The sequence below is a fragment of the Schistocerca serialis genome, chromosome 5 (genome assembly GCF_023864345.2).
Source record: "Schistocerca serialis cubense isolate TAMUIC-IGC-003099 chromosome 5, iqSchSeri2.2, whole genome shotgun sequence".
NCBI lineage: Eukaryota > Metazoa > Arthropoda > Insecta > Orthoptera > Acrididae > Schistocerca > Schistocerca serialis.
In genome coordinates, this window is record NC_064642.1 from 142,224,727 (window position 1) to 142,239,756 (window position 15,030).

Here is a 15,030-nt window from a genome sequence, read left to right on the forward strand (position 1 = left end):
CCTTCCCCCGAGAAAGGAAATGGTCCTACAATATGACCACTCATCAAACAACACTACACATTCACATACCCTTTCCATCACAGTATCCAGATTGGTTGTCCCCTGGATACAAACATTGTGTTTGTTTACCACACTCCACATGTGGAACATAGCTTTGCCAGGAAATATTTGGTTATTTAGAAAATTTCCATCTTCCCTCTAATCAGTGAAGAACGTCCACAGTGAAAGGCGTACATTGTGGCTTGTCACCTGGTTTCAATATGCACAACAGTACATTTGTAAATGTTTCTGAAGGACCGAATGCACAGTTATCCCTTGGGATTTGCAGTCCTGCGGCGCCCTCTGAACAGACTTCTGTGGTGAATGTTGGAAAGGCAACTGTATCCATTCTGTGTCAGTGTCATTTCTCCCAGGTGAGCTAGTATGATGCTTCACATTAACACTTCTTGTCTGCATAAAATCCCTGTACCATTGAAGTATTGATATCTGGAAGGGTGGATACTCCCTTAACATGTTTGGGAGTTCGTATGAACCTGTGTGTCTGATTTGGTCTGAATAAAACATTCCATACACTGAGCCTTATATTGAACTGTTGTCATTATGCTTCATTCACAACAATCTGGAATACACCCAAACGAAACTTTGCATGTCAGTCTCATAAGCCAAACATGGTGTGAATATCTTAATTAGTTTATGTGCTATAATACACTGAAGTTGTAGCATACCTTTTGAGACACCCTGTACTTGTTATGATCAATTTTATCTACACCACCTTTTTACTACTACTTCCATGCTACGTCAGCTTTTCTTGATAGGTTTGCAAAAATGAAATATTTTAGATGCAAAAGAAGCTAGCAATGTATGTCAGGTTCATCGGATGACTGGTTTGTTGAATTGTCACACTTATCCTTTTTTGTTATAACAATTATGCTTTGAGATCAACACTGCTAACATTGATAAAATTTGCGATTTGTGCATAGTGATTCACACAAATTACATGTATTTTGTCACCCTCCACAGTATTGCACTGCCTATTGGAAAAAGATGGAATGCTCTTCATGTTTCTTATGTTCAGGACTTAGCTATAATTATTTTCAAAATAAATTCTTTTCTTTGCTCACTACAGTTCATATATTTAATATATGTTCAGTTGACATAATAAATCGTTGTATTATTATCTTCATTGATATTTTCTCATATAGTGATGTTCGTTTACCATTACTGTTTCAGAAGTTACTTCCAGAAGACAAGCCCCGTATTACTCATGGTTGTTGGAATCCAGATATGGTTCTTAAACTGGTAGAGTCTGGAATTGATGTATTTGACAGCTCATACCCGTTTATCGTGTCAGAGAGAGGATCAGCTTTAGTGTTCTGCAACTCATTGGATTATGAGCACACCAAACAGCACAGGTTTCAGATTGTCTCTGATCTTTTTCTTAGTAGTCTTCTACGTAATGTCACTCAGGATACTTCATTTCTATATTCGGTTTATTGGCAAAGCAGTATTTCATTTAATTTTCCATTTCTGTTCATTACATGTCATTAATTGTTGTACATCCAGCAGATTTGGGCAAGAAAGTGCAATATTAAAATCTTCACAATTGCTGACAGGGCTTAAGAATGCTCTTCAATACTTGCAGGAAAAAGGTAGTACGGGGAACTACTTTCTTAGGATCGATCATGTCCCAAAGTGGGATACCTTTTGATGAAAGATGAATATAATAAAAATAGAACATTTAGAAGTTTTAAATGATCGCAAGCAGATTCTTTATCAGTTAGTTTAGTAGTCAGTGCAGCATATCTAGAATATTAAGCCAAATAAACTTCTTGTAATATTGGGAGTTGTGAATTGTTGTTATCACTTATTCCGGTCTTATTTATCTTAAAGCCTAAATAAGGGAAGGACCATATAGTTGATGCATTGAGTGGTCAAGAGGTACAAGATTGAAAATAGTGCTGACCTATAGAACTATGGTCTTTTTTTAGAGATAACTATCAAAACACACATCCATTTACAGTTGTCTCGTGTATATTTGTCTTCCTGTGTTTATTTCACTTTAATCCTCCTTTGTTTACTTGTCAGTCTTCTCCTGCAGTACCTAACCTCCAATTGTCATACTTTAGGATTATATAACTTCTCTTTTCCTCCCTTTTGGGTACATATCACTTCTATTGGAACATGGTTCCATCTGAACTGTGCCTGTTCAGAAAAGCATCTCTATCCCTAGCTACAACCCATCCCAAATACTATGCCTGAAATGCAGACAATTCCATAAAATCCTCCAAATGATCTTGCCGTAAAAATTCCCATCGTTGGAGGCCAGACATCCTTCCACAATGACTTAAAAATGTTCAGATCCCACCAGTTCCTGTTACTCTCAAATAATAGAAAACCAAATTTTCGCGGCATAGACGTCTCTTAACTATCTCTGTTCTCTCCTAGGAGAGCATGCACACCATCTCATAAAAGTTGTCCAGTTTACTTTCACCTTACTCCAATACCAAAACACCATTGCTCAACAAGATGATATACCCTGCCTTGCTGTTATACCATATTATACCACAAAACCCAGAACCCAAACACATGCAAGACACTGTCGGCAATATGTCCACTGCAACCTTAATCCTGCATAAGTCCTATCATAAGGTCCCACCTTAGCGCTGCTCCAAAATTCAGTCATGCTAGGCTGGTCAAAAATTTGCCACCCTTCACTTAGTTCCTGCGTTGGGAGCACTTTTTCGATCCGTGCAATGGAAACAAATTTTTACCATTGACTTCTCATAATCAAAGCTAACATTGAACCTTACCTCTGCCAGGTTATAAATCTGTGCAGCTATGAAACTCCCCTACTCCCAAACAACCACCCACTGGTTACCTAAAAGAAATTCCTTACCCCCAACCTGGCATTGTACTCAGTTCACAGGTCCCCTCACAAAAACATAGTCCCCAAGGTGGAGGAAAGTGATACCATCCACAACTTAAAACAGATCCTGATCTAATCATCCTCCAAACCCATTTCCTTTTTCACTCAAGTACACCCTACACCCTACACCCTACACACACACACACACACACACACACACACACACACACACACACACACACTTCCTGCAATGCCTAAATCTAACTGTCCTGAAAGGCCTGATGTAACCATCGACTGTTCTCCTCTTGATGACCAATGTCTCCAACATGTTACCTCTTGTGAAACTTCCAGTACTGAGGACACAAACCAAGCCCTTCATCTTGTTTACTATTCTCACCTCAGTATGACCCGGAGCCTTGCTCATTGCTGTTGTACACCAAAACTGCCCCTGCCCTTGACCTTGCAACCATAGTAACTACCTCTCCCAACATCCTGCTGACTCCAGACTCATCACCTCATCCTTATGCCCATGCCCAACTATGTTCTTACCCACAAGTATGTACTCTTTGAGAGATGATATAAAAACAAATCAGAGGCACTGCTATGGGCATCTGCTTAACATCCTCATAAAACAAGCTGATTAAGGGTCATCTAGAGAAAACCCTCCTAGCTACCTGAGATTATGAACCCCTTGTATGGTTCAGTTTCATAGATGATATCAACACAATCCAGATCAAAGCATTCTATCCTCATTACTCCACAGCCTTAAAAGCTCTTTTCATCTTTTTCACGTGGTTCTCATTAGCCTAGTGTACCACCTTCGTGGACGTTGACCTCCACTTCTCATATGGCTCCACAAAAACCTCTGTTCATATTAAGTCTATCAGCCATCAATAGTATCTCCTCTTTGTAGCCACCATCCTTATAGTCCGGCCACACGTGAATGGTGCATCCGCAGTAGTGACCAATCTGTTTATGTGCCTGTCAACATTTTGAGTGGTTCATGTATACAGTGAATATTTGTTATTTGTATTCTATCCAGGAGTAGTTTCAAAAAGGTATCTGAAAGTGTTTTGGACTCTATTCAAGACACAATGATACATTACTGAAATACATGAATTATAAATAAATTTCAGAGTACTTCTAAAGCATGATCATAAGCACTCAGGAGTTTTCAAGATTTTTGATGTATCACATGGATTCTTCATTTTAGGGAGGGAGGAATAATATATTTTCACTTCTTCATTTCAGTTTGACTATTCTGAATTAGAGATTCACTTGTCAGGGTATTAACTATTATCTTGTTGTATTGTTTTTATTTTTTCAATTTTGCTTGTGACCTGTCCCCCCCCCCCCCCCCCCCCCCCCGCCCCCCTTTTTTTCCAATTTTCGCATTCCATCTTTGACTTGTATAGTTAGTATATCTCATTTATTATTAATCTGGAATTTGAGTTATAGCTGCTATTACTTCTGACTTCTTACCTGTGCCCTATATTTCTTGTGGCACGTTATCTGTGCTATATTCTTATCACCACTAATTGTACTTCTCTGTTTGCCCACACATTACCTAATTTTCCCATCCTGTGCAACAAATATTAATTTTTATAGTCAAGATTTTATATTCTGTGCTCTATATTGAATCAGCTCTGCAGATGTTGCTGCTGTTTTCTTTTCTGTTATTTCATACATCTATAATGTATTCATGTGGTCTGTTTCTAATTTGATTATATTCTCATGGTTTACGTATTACTTTTGTGCATAATTAATTCGGTGCTTATTCATAGCCTATCAAAAAAAGTGAAGCACCCAGGAGACATAGTTGGATGTCAATGTATTTTAATACAATACACGCCACTGTCAGTATGTATGAGGTGTGATCAAGAAATGCAGTGAATAATTTTATTAGAAACAAAGTAATAAGCTTACATGGAATTTGATTTAATCTCCTTCAAATTACTGCCCTTGGCTAGCAATGCACTTAGCCCGTTGTTAAGTCTATGACTGGAAGCATTTCTGAAGGGCTTCTTTTGGAATGGTGCCCAGATGCTGTGTTGTATCCCCCTGAAATATTAGGAGTGGTGTAAAAATTTTTTTTTTGCAATATGCCCTTGTAAAATTTGGTGCTCACAGTTGTTCCCCTTGTAACGAACTCTGATTGCACTATGCCCTCTGTGAGGTCCTGCCCACTCGTCATGTATAGGGTGCCTAAGGGATGCTGATGTTCTTGGAATGATATACGACAATTCAACCAAATAATATTAGTAGTTTTATTTCAATAAAGCAGATTGACAATACTTAACTTGGAATTTACAATGTTATCGCAAGTGATGGGCGATGTGCAACTTTAATCTTAGTCCTTCGCTATATACAATGTTTATGCAAGTTTGACACACCCTCAATATCAAAAACAACAATTAGTGTGAATTTGATATTTAGTTTTGACTTGTGTGTCTGTTTAGTGTGAAGAGATACACTGGTTTTCCATTGGAAACTCTGAATTTGCATCTCATTATCATACCCATAGACGCAAGTTTCACCTCCAGTTACAGTTTTGGACATGAAGTCCAGATTTGAATGAAAACAATCTTTCAATTCTTTGCAAAATGACACATGATTTTCGTTCTGTTCATCATCCAAAAGTCTGAGAACAAATTTCACACACACTAAATCTCATATTCAAATTATCAGTAAAATGTTTTGCAAGAATCCTTCTTCGTCAAGCTCGAATACTTATTCCCCTACTTAATGAACAATTTGTGCCACTTTTTGCATATTTCCTTCTGTTTTTGAGGTTAATGGATGCCCCGAATGTTGCTCGTCTTCTTCCACTTTTTTATGGCTCATACCACTTGTTAACAGTCTTCAAGAGTTACAGCATTATAGCCATACACAAAGTTGAAACAGAACTTAATGTGCATGCGTTGTTTGAAATTCGTGGTGCGCGACAGATGTGGTAAACAGTGCCTCACTCTAGCACTTTTGGACACTGACTGACAATTCAGAACGTTTTCCAACTTGATGCTGCCTGTCTTAACAGATCAGGCTATCAAACATATTACATCAAAAGGTTGTAATGTCTGCTGTTGCTGCTAAAAAATTCGGTCACATATGTTTTGATCACACCTCGTAAATGATTAGAGTTGCTGTTCTCTGTGGCAGGTAGAATCGACATCACAGTGGATTATTGTTTTTCATGTTTAGTATTGTTGCCAGACTTGCTAGGAAATACAGCGATTAGCCAGAACATTATGACCACTTACTCACTATTGATATAAACCCGTCCAGGCTATAGCAGTGTCACTTAGTGCTGCACTGCTAGTCAGACACATGCACAGTGCATGTAGTATCAGTGAGCATGTTGTCCGTGTGTAGGATGGGGAAGGCGAGCAATCTATCTGAGTTTGACTGAGAGCAGGTTATGGTGGCCCGAAGGCTTGACATGAGCGTTTCGAAAATTGCATGACCTTTCAGGTGTTCTAGGAGTGGTATGGTGAGCATTTTCATCATTTGGCGAAACCAAGGTGAAACCACACCCACACATCATGGAGCTGGGTAGCCACCCCCCGTTACAGATGTCGGACGTCGTAGGTTGGGCAGACTGGTAGAAAAGGACAGACGGTGATCTGTGGCGAAACTAACATTAGACTTTAATGCTGGGCAGAGTACAAGTGTGCCTGAACACACAGTGCACTGAACATTCCTAATGATTGGCCTCTGCAGCTGATGACTCATGCATGTACCAGTGTTAACACCCTGACATTGGTAACTACGACTGAAATGGGCACTTGACCATCGGGACTGCATGTTGGTGCAGGGGCAGAGTGTGGTCTGATGAATCCCAATACTTTCTTCTTCATGCTGATGGGAGGGTGCGAATCCATCATCTTCCAGCTGAACAGCTCCTTGATACCTGAAGCCAAGCTGGTGGCAGCTCCATTATGCTCTGGGGAACGTTAACATGGCATCCGTGGGTCCAGTGGAGTGCGTACAAGGCACTATGATGGCCAAGGAGTATTGTACACTGGTTGCAGACAGCATACACCCCTTCATGACAATCATGTTTGCTGACGGCAGTGATATTTTTCAACAAGATAATGCAGTGTGTCGCAAGGCCAGGAGCGTGATGGTATGGTTTGAGGAACGCAGTGACGAGTTACAGTGGGTATGCTGGCACCCCAGCTTGACAAATCTGAACCTGATAAAACACACCTTGGACGTGACTGAATGTGATTTCAGAGCTCATCATGCCCCTCCCTGGAATTCATGGGAAGTAGGTAACTTGTGTGTGCAGATGTGGTGCCAACTGCCTCCAGCAACCTACCAGGACCTCATTGCTTCCATGCCATGATGCATTGCTGCTGTTATCTGTGCCAGCTATTGGGTAGGTGGTCATAATGTGGTGGCTGATTTGTGTATAAGGGATATGAACAATGTCGCATGTTGAGTGAACACTTTGAAGGGCATGAAGGTGGGCTCTCCATTTGGCTGGCTGATCGAATCACACAGTATCCAAATTTGTGGGGCATTCGAATGTGTCAGTGGCCTAATGTTGGACTGTAGGTGACATGAGGGCCAGCATATTCATCATCAGGGTTCCAGTTCCCTATGTCTGACCACCACAAGGTAGAATCACTGTGTTGTGCACCAAGTACTTCATAACCCTTTCACACCCCTCTGCCTGCCACCTGAGAACAAGTAATGTGCTCCCTACAACATTCCTTGTCATCCTGCTCTATTGAATGGAGACTGTCAGCAGCCAGACTAGGAAATTTCCAACCCGTGTATGTTTTCTCCCATTAACACCACAGTATGAACTGCTGCAGTTGGGGTAGTCCTGTGACTGATGAATAGTTTTGCATGGTGTTCAAGAATGAATTGTGGTTCTCCACTATCCTAGATGATCATCATTAGCGAGTATGGTGGTGAATGGGGAAAGACCCCAGTCTTCCAATGTTTCTGAGAGGCACAGCAGTGGTACTTGTTACATCATGCTATGGGGAGTCATCTGATATTACTTCAGGATGTGGCTGGTAGTGATTGAGGAATCTCTGACTATACAATGGTATCTCATGGACATCCTCCCTCTGTATGTGTTACATGCCGTAATACAGTATTGTGGTTCCGTTCTCAACAGGACATGCTCTTCTGCATAGGACATGTGTCTCTATGAACTGCCTGTGTGATGTTGGGGTACTCCTGTGGCCACCAGGATCTCCTGATTGTCACAGATAGAATGCGTGGGACCATCTTGGACATCAACACTGTTCCAGTACCATTACCCAGAATATCAAAGGCTAGTTACAATAATTGTGGGTCAGCTGGTTCAGGAGAGGATTCAGCAGTTTATGACTCCCTTGCCAACCAAATTGTGCATTCATCCAAGCCATAAGAGGTGCAATATATAACTGATATGTGGGCTCATACTATCAAGTTCTTTGTAAATCTGACTCGATTTTGTATCACTGCAGTATCAATCCCTCCAAGCCATAAAATTTCATTCTGTTTCCTCCTCCCCTAGTGATTCCTTTCCTTTTTTTTGTCAGGCATTATATTACAGTAAAATCTTACTTGTATCCTATGCAAAGCCCCAAGTGTGTACCTATGACTTACTTTTATGAACCCAGAATAATCCATCTGAAAAAAAATTGTATTTATTTTTTAACATTAACTTCTCAGTCTATATAGTTTCATTCCTGCTGCAGGTACAAATAGTCACACTGCACAGAAATCCAGTGGAACTTAATTTCTTTTACAATAGCCGTGACTCAAGCTATACAGAGATGTAATTATTAAGGTTAATACTACTAATAAAAACACTTAAGTGAAAAATGCAAGAAATATGGCTATCATAATACATCAAGACTTTCATGTAGTTTGTCGTAATTGTTGCGTAGTTACTGGGGAAAGGGTGTGTTTGTCATTACAGCAATGAACTGTTTTAAAGGGAAACAAGAAACTATTTTAACATACTAGAACGTTGGATGGGAAATATTGAGAGATACATACTTGATATATCGCAATAAATGTTTGTTGTAACCCAAGAACACTGTGAGTTTATTACATGAAAAGGCAAAAACGCATGAAAGACAAAGTACATACAACAGACTACAAACAGGTGGTGAGTTTATTACATGAAAAAGCAAAAACACATGAAAGACAAAATACATACAACTGACTACAAACAGGTGCCCAGCAGAGCCTGCACTCTGGCCTATATAGTTGTTAGTTCTAAAGGGGTGCAGCTGGGGGGCTGTACATGCAACTGCTCTCTTACTAGCTAACAGGCCGGATGACCTCTAGTGGCTGAATCAAGCATAAACTTAACGCACGAACTATGATGTGGTGCACAAACAAATTTGGTAGTTACAGCACTCCTTTACTTTGTGAAGAAGTCCATTTCCTCTGTCATTGATGCTGGTTGTTGAGCCATGCAACACACTGCCATGGGGCATAGGATCAGAAGTGAAGTGAGCATGAACAGGTGCGGCACCTGCCCCCTCCCCCTCCCCCCTCTGTAAGAGATCATTTGGTAGGACAGGTGGTGTTGATGTGGCTTCCATTTCCCCTGACTCCAACCTCAGTGAAGGAGGCTGTGGCAAAGGTGGCTGAACAGGGAACACCAGCTGCGGTAGTGATGGAGGTGTCGGCTGCGACAGCATGGGACCTGGGGTTCTGCCTTGGCCCCCTTGGCCCCTGACAGCTGAAGGAGACGGTTGAGAAGGCGTCGCCAATGGTAGTTGAGGAAACGAAGGCACAAGCCATGAGGCAGGAGGCGGCCAGGCAGACAGAGGACGCAAGGGCAGCAGTGGTGCTCCCGGTGTGCAGCTGTCGCCACGAGGTCATAGCTGGCCGAACTGTCGTGACACCCTTCTCTTAGCAGAGCAGAAGATGCAGAGGCATCGACCACAATGACTCTCAGTGACTGCCACCACCAAGTGAAGGTGGCAGCCAAAACTGTGAACACCACAGCTGTGCCAGGCCAGAAGTGCTGCAGTGGCAGTGACAGTGGATGTCCTGGTATTGGTTGAAACAGATGGAGCAGAGTACGGGGCTGATGGCTGTGCAACAACTCTGCTGGGCTCTTACCTCCAACAGGGGTAAACCTATAAGAACTGAGGAATCAGTCAAGAGCCACGTCAGGTGACACATCCAGAACATATTTTTCATTCGATCCCTAAATGTTTAATTGAGGGTGGAAAAGAGGAGCTGTGACATGGTGAACACCACTTTTTTACAAAAATCTTCAAATTCCTGAGGTACACACTGGGGGCCATTCTCTGTAACCAACATATGTGAAAGACCTTCCATTGCAAAAATTTTAGACAAAGCTGAAATTGTGCAGAAGTAGACAGACAGTGCACCACATATGGAAACTGAGAATGTGCATCAAGTACAACAAGTACAGTAGAAATTTTAAAAAAAGTCCTGCAAAATCTACATGAATTCATTTCCAAGGCCACCTGGCCATGTTGACAAAGATACACGGGGGTCGCCTGATGAGTAGCACAGTGTGGACAGGCTGCAGCAACTCGCACTGTTTCCCATCAGTGCCTGGCCAGAAAACATGTCTACATGCTAATGCTTTTGTATGTGGTACACCCAGTGGTCCACATGTACTAAATGCATAACCTCACTCCGAAGGGCAGGTGGGGCTGCAACACGCAGAGCGGTGTCCTCTGAAGCTGACAGCAGAACTCCATCCCAAACAGAAAGATGATTTTGTAATGCAAAATAATTCCTTAGGGGATCAGAAGCACATCCAGGATGTTTGTCCAGCCAGCTGTGTTGGACAACTTTACTTAAAACAGGAGCTGCAGTTACTGCAACTGCAATTTTAGTGCTTGTAATAGGAAAACTGTCAACAAAATTTTGATCTTCCACCCCTAAATGAAAACAAAGGAATTCCTCTTTATCAAATGCTGGATTTGGACCAATTGACAAACACAATAAGGCCTCAGGATTTGTATGTTGCACCATACGTTTAAAATGTTCTCATAATTGTATTGTGACGGGAAAAGAGAGAGCCCGCTGCTGTAAGCGATGTGCAGTTTTATTCGTCAAGGTCACAGAATGGTTAAAAAGAGACACTGGTGGTTTGTGTTTTTTGATCAGGTGAAACTTAGACCTGTACATAAAAACATGAAATATTTTTAGAGGATACATGTTTGCTAAAGCTTGTTTCTCTATTTGAGAATAACACTATTATGCTGAATTTAAGGTTTTCGAAGCATATGCAATATGGCACTCTGATGCATCCACATACATATAAGTGAGAATGGCGTGAAGGTCAAACTTGAGACTCACCTGTGGCTAACAGAAGGTGCTGGCATGACTGGAAAGTGAGCAAACAAGGGGCCGGCTGCAGCTTACATTTCAACAACTTGAATGCCTGGTCACAAGCTGGGAACCATTGGAAAGAAACATTTTTGCCCAGTAATGCATGGAGTGGTTGTGCCACAGTAGCGCTGTCTGGTATGAATTTGTGGTAATACACAATTTTGCTTAAAATGTCTGTAATTCCATGATGGTGTGGTAATGCAGCAACAGCAACAAAATGCTGGCCTAAGGGTTGAATGCCAGCATGTGACACTTCCAGTAAATAAGATGGTTGCAAAAACTGTATCTTGCCCAAATTGCACTTTAATCCTGCAGAATGTAAAACAGAAAATAAAGCATGAAGTTTCTCCAAATGTTCCTCTGTAGAACCACCAGACACTACTACGTCATCTAAATAGTTGATGCAGCCTGGAACTGATGCAATAAGCTGTGTAATTGAGATGTTATTTTATTTTATTTTGACCACCAGTTTCGGCGTACCACTATGCCATCTTCAGGCCCCATACGCATCTCTCAAAAATAAACAGTTTTGGCATACAGTGCCATATATTCCTGGATGTCATGAATTCAAAACTGTTTCACAAGTGTTCCATTCTAAGACATGATAGCAACTCAAGTCTTCAAAAGAAGCACTTGTGAAATGGTTTCGAATTCACAACATCCAGGAATATATGACACTGTATGACAATATTGTTTATTTTTGAGAGATTCATACTGGGGCCTGAAGATGGCGTAGTGAAATGCTGAAACTGGTAGTCAAAATAAAATAAGATAACATCTCAATTAGACAGCTATTGGCGAATTTCATTGATAATTACTTGACCAGCTCCTGTCCATGATGGATCAACAGAGACCAGCTGGTGTATTGTTAACCAGAAGGCATTTAGATTCCTTGTCTAGTGGCAGCTGTAAATGTGCATCTGCTAAGTCAATCTTTGAAAAATAATGGTGCCCCGATAATTTTGCTAATTGCTCATCAGGATATGGTAAAGGATAGGTATCAGTGATGGTGCATTAAGTGATTTTATTTTAAAACTATGGCAGGGGCATAATATTTATCTGTAGGTTTTTTTACTATGGCCAGTGGTGCTAACCATTCATTGGGAGAAATAGGTTGAATGACATAAAGGGATTGAAGACAATCTAACTCTGCTTTCATTTTTCGCAGCTAGGAATGCTAATGAATGAACCACAGCCTTATAAGCCACAGGTGCAGAAAACTGTGCAAGAATGGGAATCTGTTGTTTGTTATCTCATGAGCGTCTGCAACATTGGAGCCAGTAGGAGAGAACCCAAACCCACATATGTTTGAGGACTCACCAGTGTTGCTGCTTCACCTCTGTCCACCTGCATTCTCAATAGTTCAGTGTATAACTTGCTTTGAGACACCATCCCTGCTGACACGCTGTTCACATCCATGTTCGTTTCATCCTCACTCAGGTTTGGAAGGGAGTTACACACAGAAGCAATGTATCGTTTTTTTATGACATCTATTACGCATTGCTTAGCACTTGGGGGATGCAGTCTGTTCAAGTTGAATGAAACAGTATGGGCATGAAGGCAGCAGAGTGCAAGGCTGTTGCTGTTGTTACTCGGACCATTGTTGTCATGAACAACTGTTACCTATATGATATTAGACGTATGTTGGAGTGCTGCAATAGCTTCTCCATTCCCTTGCGAAGTGACTGAAGGCTGGGAGGGGGGAGAGGAACCGATTTCTTAAACTTTGGACGAGGCCTCCATTGAGCTAAGTTTAATACTTCTGTAAGTGTAGGATTTTCATGCTGTGGAGCTTGCTCTTGAACTTCCGTATGTAGTGTTGCAATCTGAAACCATTTGATTTGCGTAGGATTCCTTAAGAACGTTTTCACAAAATTATGACAATGACTAAGTCTGTATAGTTCTGTTACTCATGCCCTGTACGACTGTTTTGCTCACTATTGCAATGGTAAAACTCCACATGAGTAGCAGTAACGTGAGTACATTTATAATGATTGGTAGAAAGTATCTTCCATCTGATAAAAAGAAAGACTTAAAAGTTCCTGTAATGAGTTGAGCTGGCACAACAACTGATACATAAGAAGTGAGATCCATAACAAAAAAAGAAGAGTCCTGTACGAGTTTAAGTCTGTTACCCCAGATGCCTGGAAATACTGTTGCAGGCATTTTCATAACCATTCCAGTCTTCTGCTGCATCATTGTACACAGGGAACAGTGGTGGATATATCATTGGCAGGAGTGCATGTCATCACAATGTAGATATTAAACAGGAAATAGCAACTGTCAGCACATGCTGTTGCTCGAGAAGAGATTTAAGCAATGCCTATATGGAAATTAAACAGAAAGGACCAATAATTAAAGTGGGATACACGGAGTGGAATACAGTACTTGTCGTGAAAGTGTTCTAATGCAAGAACACTGTAACTTTATTACTTGATAAAGCATAAACACATGAGAGACAAAGTACATACAACAGACAACACAGTAGTGGCTGGCAGAGACTTGTGCTCCGGCTTATATAACCATTAGTTCTAACAGGGGGCCCAGCCGTTAAGCTACGTCCGCAACTGCTATCGTACCAGCAGGCTGGGTGGCATCTAGTGGCCGAATAAAGCACAAACCTCATGCATGGACTGTGAAGCAGCAGACACACAAATTTGGTAGTTACAACACTGTTGACCTTTTCAGCAGAAACCTTTGTGGTAGACAATTTCTGTGCTGCATTACCGTATCTATAAGTTGTTATTAATGTTAGTAACATTTATGTCACCAGAAGAATGTACTGTTGATATAGCAACTGGGCGAAATCATATTAATAACTGCTTCATATGTCTTTGTCACTAATACAATCTGAATCCTCCTGCTCCTGCAGATTAGTCCAAATAAATTTTGAATGGTCACAATAGGATTTTGTACCATTGCTTGCAAATAAATTGTCGTAGATCCTACAAAGATACTAACAGAGTGTAAAAAGTACTTAAATGCTTTTCCAACACAGACTACCTTGAATTAGTAACATCAAACCTGGAAATTTTGGTAGGCAAGATATCCTATTTTATCCTCATGCTGATCAAACATCTTTGACATCTACTATATAACGATAATGGAAATTCTCGAGTTGAAAAATATGTAAAATAAGAGAAAGGCAAGTACTTACCCTTAGTGAACTGGTGTGTGGTGCACAGAAACATGTAATAGGAAACAGATAATGCTAACTTTTGAGCTCTTGTTCTTTTTCAAGTAAGAGTACATACACTCACAATACTCTTGCTAGAAAAAGACCAAGAACTCGAAATCTGGTGTTAACTGTTTTCTTGTGTGAGTTTCTGTGCATCCTACGTCAGTCCTCTGTAACTATGTGGCTGCCTTTGTCTTATACATCAGGATATACGATTGGCAGTATTATCATGGGGAAACAAATCCCACAAGGGGAGTCAACATAGTCTCCTAAATTGGTTTCGTATACCATACTTGTTACCTTTCCTTGCCGTATGACCATGGTACAGTATTTGCCCCAACCAGTATGGTCTCCCATTGTTTGAAGAAGAGAACTTGGTTGAACAGTGTACACCAACAGTAGATCACAATGTAAATGTATACTTGTTGGACTGATTTTCGTTGGCTGTGAGTCAAAATTTTGCACTCCTTAAAACAGTGAAGCTTGTTGCTTGAATGCAAGAATTGGGGAAATGATACCATGTAACACATTAAGCTGCTGTTCAATTTGTTCTTTATTGTGTGACCAATACCAGTCAAAGGCCATTATCCAACTAGATATTTGTTAACAGCAAGAGTTGCAAATGTACCTACATTTAAAAAGTGTCCGT

At 40.9% G+C, this 15,030-nt stretch overlaps 1 protein-coding gene across 1 annotated transcript in view; it reads left to right on the forward strand.

The window, feature by feature from the left end:
* The window catches only part of LOC126480953 (queuine tRNA-ribosyltransferase accessory subunit 2), a 75,397-nt gene that overhangs the window by 41,145 nt on the left and 19,222 nt on the right, over positions 1-15,030 (forward strand). The window contains exon 6 of the mRNA XM_050104380.1: positions 1,231-1,412. Coding sequence (XP_049960337.1) covers positions 1,231-1,412 — 182 coding nt within the window. The remainder of the gene's footprint in view (positions 1-1,230; positions 1,413-15,030) is intronic.